We start from the raw sequence: 5,015 nt of genomic DNA on the forward strand, positions 1-5,015 counted from the left end.
CCTGCTCTGGCCCTCTGCTCATTATGGGCTGTGGCCTTCACGGTGGTCATTGATGTGTGCTTGATTCCAGAGGATGCCATGGGCTGAGTTTCTGCAGCTTGTCAGCTGCATAGGACTCTTACGAGCCTTGGAGAGAGACCCGAGGGGTGGAAATCTGTCAGTGCCTCTTTGCTTGCAGCTAGAAACACCTGGGGGTTAAGTGGTGCTTCAGGGACAACTGTACCAAAGGTGCTCTAGAAGGCTGTCCAAGAGCTTCTGAGCGGAGGTTGCCTGGCACACATAAGTCATGCATATTTATTTGCCAGAAGAGCTGCTCGGCTAAAAGCCCAGCAGTGTTACCTGATATCTGCAGCAACCAAGACATTTGTGTGTGTCCCGTGGCGGTGCCTGATGGTGTCCGAGGACAAGGCAGAGGGAGCTCAGGGGCTCTGGATGACTGCTTGAGGGATCTGGGCCGCATGTGGTATTTTCTTCCGCCATGTGCAGTGAGCCAGACCCAGGAAGGCTCTAGAGGTGAATAGGCGGCAGCCTGGTGTTCCCAGCAACAGTGTGGGAGTTTGAGCGTGGGTTACTCTACAGGACAGCAGGCCTGATGGTGGCACATGGGCTACATCTGCCTGAAAGGGAAAAAGGCTCTTGGCTCCAGAGTTAGCAGGGCTCCCTGAGAGAGCTTTAAGCAGCATTGGAAGTGGAAAAGGGAGTAAACCAGGCTGACGGGGGAGATGCGTCAGCACTGCACAGCCATGTTTGCGTGACAGTGGAGGATGGAAGCAGTGCTGCCATCAAAGGTCATGAAAGTGTAGCAGAAGTCATGGGAAAAGCAGGTTTTTGCCACAATTCTTTCAGACCAAAATACTACCAAAGAAACACTCTTGAATTTAGGCTTTTTACAGCAGCCTTCATGCAGGTCTTCTTCTAGGGAATTTCTGAGGAATAAGACATGAGTGCCTCTGCATTCCCATGCACAATGCTGCCTCCAAAATACTCCAGCCCTTCTCCATTTGGCTCCTTCCATTCCTGTGCAGAAGAAGGAAATTCAGTAGAGGGGAGGTGCAGGAATTCACAGGCAACGTGGGTGTACATTGGGGCCTTCACAGCCATCACTTTGGTATGAGGTCACAGAGCTCTGTTTGATGTCACGTTCCAGAGCCCCACTGTGCTCTTCAGTGCTCACTCTGGGCAACACTGCAGCAGCAGCAGCAGCAGCAGCAGCAGAGTGTTGCTAGCAGGGGGGATCATGGTCCTGAGCTGCTACCTCCTGCTGCTCTTTCTCGTGGCCCTGCCAGCCCAGAATGCCCAGAGTGCTGCAGCAGTTGGGCAGGGAGCAGGTAGGCAGGCAAGGGCCAGCACACAGCCCTGGCTGGCAGCAGCGGGGCCGGGAGCAGGGATGGCTGAGCCAGGAAGGCACCGCAGGGCAGGCAGAGGGGCAGAGGCTCCAGGGGAGGTGTGAGGGGCTGCAGCTGCTTTAGGGTGCAGCATGGAGAGAGCTTCCTAAGGAGCAAGGATGTGGGGAGGGTCGGGTCAGGCCCGGAAGCTCAGCACCAGTTCTCCATCACTCAGCAGTGGCTGTCCGTCCCTCCGCTCTGGTTGTCCAGCCTTCTGGCCCGGCTCCAGGGCTGACCCGCACACAGATCATGCGAGCACGCCACGGCTTTTCCCTTCATGTGGGAGCTGCCAGCTCAGTGTCCCAAGGGCAGCCAGACCCCCCTGCAGCTGTGAGGATGCAGACCTGCCTGAGCGTGCCCTAGCAGTGCCTTCCACATCCAGGCCTTGAGGTGTGCCCATGAGGGCAGTGCACGTGATGGTAACTTCTTGTGGGTGTTTGCTTGTAGTTGTGGACACAGAGAGTGCTCTTTCAGCCCCTGAGCGAGGGGCAGATACCGTGCTGACTCCGAGCTGGTACCTCAAGCGTGAGTAGTCAGTCTGTCCTGCCTTCACAAAAAGGAGCGCCCCTTTTCCCTATTTTATTCACGAGAAAAATACCGTCATATGTTAACGTGCTTTTGTAAATCTAACAATAGGGATGAATGATGACAAGGTTCCTGAAGAGTTCCCTGAAGGATTGCCGGATGTTCCAGAGGAGCTCCTGGCAGCCTTGCATGAAGCCCCGTCTGGTTAGTATATCCCACTCTGTTAACCCTGGCAGCCGGGAAGCTGAGCTTTTGCTTCCTGTAGGCATGTGCTGTATCCTGGACAGCCAGAAGCACTCAGTCAGAGTCTTGCTGCAGGCCCACTCCATTTCACAGCTCCTGCAGGGAGCCCTAGAGATGGTCCAGCACAGCCTCTGCTCGCAGCTGTGCTTCCAGATGACTGCCAGGGGCTTCTCCAGCTGCTGCTGCAGTTGTAGCATTCCTGGCCAGGGCTGCTCTGTGCAGACATTGGCATCCAGATGTTGGGCAAAGGCCAGTGCTGAATTTGGGTTCGCCACACGCTCAGCACCGCATGGAGGCAGCAATGACATCAGAGCAAGCCTTGGCTGCCCCTTGCAAAGCTCAGGCTCAGGGACGGCTTGAAGCTGGAGTCCAAGGGTGAGGGGGAACCTGAAGGTACTCCTTCTGTGGGTCATTTGGTTGATTAAGTCTTGGCTGGTTTGGGTCTGCACTTCTTGTTGCACTGCAGAAAATCCAGCTGTCGATTCCTCCTGTCTTGGGGGGGACAGCGGCCTCGTCAGCGCCGCTTGCCGCAATGCCCAGGCCATGGTACCCTGCTTGTGCTGAGGGGCAGTGGCTTCTGCTTAATGTGTGCAATGTCTTGTTTTTCTGAAGAGACAGATTCTGAGACTGTGCCGGAGACCTTAGCTGTGGAAGAAAGTGACATTGTGCCAGGCTCACATGAAAAAAGAGAATCAATAGAGGACACCAGGACACTTGCTGAGCCTGAGGAATATTCAGGTGAGTGCTTGCTAGATGCTGTCTTGGGCAAAGAGCAGCATTTCTGCTGTATCCCTGCAGTGCTCTCCATGGGTGAATTGCAGGTGCCCAGCACGCAGCCCGGGCCTGCAGCCCGGAGGAGTAGATGGGGCAGTGCTGCTCCCTGGCACACACTGGGCTCTTGTGCATGAGAGCTTGATGGGATCCCTCTTGGTCCCTGATGCTAAGACACCAGAGCCAGAGGAAGCCATCTCTGAAGACAGCATCAGATGTCAGTTCTGATCCACTAGCAGTGCCAGTCCTTGGGCATCTGAAGCACACTGTGGGGTTATGCCTAGTGCAGAGCACAAACGCTGACTCTTGCATTGTCTCTTCTCCTGCCAGGGTCATCCGGTGGGCAAAAAGCCGAGACAGCTGGACGCTGTGACCCGAGCAAGTACTACATCCTAGTAGGGACAGTAGCAGCCCCAGCTTTGCTTCTGCTTGGGGCAGTGTCTGGCTATCTAGTCATGCATCAGCTGCTGAAGAGAGACAGGTGAGTTATTAATTGCTGCCATTGGCAAGGAAGTCTTTGCAGCATGCAGGAGCGCCCAGGCAGCTCCTAGCAGGGCTCTGAGGAAACTGTGCTCCAAATTCCTATCTGTGAGGAGTCTTCTTGGAAATCTGTTTCTACAGGAGGAGCCAGGAGGACAAAGAGGCAACAGGACAGGACTGGGACTCTTCCTGGGAAAGCTGTGGTCAGCCTAGAGGTGAAGCAGAGTCAGGAGAAGGAGCGGGAAGCGGCGAGAGAGCCCAAGGCAACGGGTTCAGGGACAGCTGCCGCCTGTTTCCTGAGCTCTTTGCAGCAGAGCTCGCCCAGCTGTACAAGAACATGAGCGCAGACCCGTCACCTCTGCCCACCTGCTCCTTCTGTGCTCTGGCTGACAACGCCTCTTCACGGGACCACTGGATTTCCCTGGAGTCACCTCAGCCCACAGCATACTCTTGGCCCTCCTACCAATACCAGCAGGACTACTATCTGTTAGAGGATGATGATTAGTGATAGTGATAGATGATTAGTGATAGTGATAGCCATAAATAGTGATAGTGGTAGTGATTCTTTTAGTGATAGTGATAGGGACACGATATTAGAGGGTGATGGTTGTTTTAATAATAGTGATAGTTAATATTAGAGGATAGTGATGGTTTTAATGATAGTGTTAGTTAATATTAGGGGATAGTGATTGTTTTAATGATAGCGTTACTTGATATTAGAGGAGGGTGATTGTATTAGTGATAGTGATAGTCATAAATAGTGATAGTGGTAGTGATTCTTTTAGTGATAGTTATAGGGACACTTGCTATTAGAGGGTGGTGGTTGTTTTAATGATAGTGATAGTTAATATTAGAGGATAGTGATGGTTTTAATGATAGCGTTATTTGATATTAGAGGACAGTGATTGTATTAGCGATAGTGATAGTTAATATTGGAGGATGGTGATTGTTTTTGTGATAGTGGTACATTTAGTGATAGTGATACTTGGTATTAGCAGACAATGATTGTTTTCTTGATCTTGATAAATAAATATTTTTCCAAAAGCAGTAAGTTCTTGCCTGCTGCGGCTGTTTCTGTTGGGGCAGTACGCACAGAGCTGGGAGCAGGGCTGGGGCTGTGACAGGAGCTCTGAGAAACTTGCACTGCAGTGCAGGAGCTGCTTGTGCCACCTCAGCCTGCTTTCCCAGCAGTGGCCGTTCACAAAGCTTTCCTGCACCAGCACGGGGACACGCTGGCTAGCAGCGACATGCAGAAACTTCTCTGGGAGCTCATTTGGGATGCTGCCCTGAATCAGGAAGGTCTGGGCAGAGAGGGAAAGATGTTCTGCCAGGGATGGCTGTCCAGCAGTGAGCACATCAAGGAGACCCGAGGTGGTGACTTAGGTCGTGGCAGTCCCTCCCTGAAGAGCTTCAAGAGAGGAACATCAAGGAGCAGAAAGCTGGAGCCGGGCTGTGTGAGAGGGGAAGGAATGTCCTATCAATCACAGGAGCCTTCTTAAAAATTAGATGGATAACAGCGACTATAATTATAATAAAAATTACAGTCTTGTCGCACGCAGTATGGGAAAAAAGCCCAGAGCTGGAATGCAACAGAGAACTTTTGTGGAGGAT

At 52.5% G+C, this 5,015-nt stretch overlaps 1 protein-coding gene across 1 annotated transcript; it reads left to right on the plus strand.

Annotated features, from left to right (window-relative positions):
- LOC135293087 (uncharacterized) lies at nt 1–4,455 on the plus strand. The gene is made up of 6 exons (XM_064407087.1): nt 1–1,328; nt 1,833–1,910; nt 2,022–2,114; nt 2,766–2,891; nt 3,255–3,405; nt 3,546–4,455. Exons 1-6 carry the CDS (start codon nt 1,238–1,240, stop codon nt 3,907–3,909), a joined length of 903 nt encoding a protein of 300 aa, XP_064263157.1. The 5' UTR covers nt 1–1,237; the 3' UTR covers nt 3,910–4,455.
- Nucleotides 4,456–5,015: the final 560 nt, after the last annotated feature.

This window comes from Passer domesticus, unplaced genomic scaffold (assembly GCF_036417665.1).
Source record: "Passer domesticus isolate bPasDom1 unplaced genomic scaffold, bPasDom1.hap1 HAP1_SCAFFOLD_67, whole genome shotgun sequence".
Lineage (NCBI taxonomy): Eukaryota > Metazoa > Chordata > Aves > Passeriformes > Passeridae > Passer > Passer domesticus.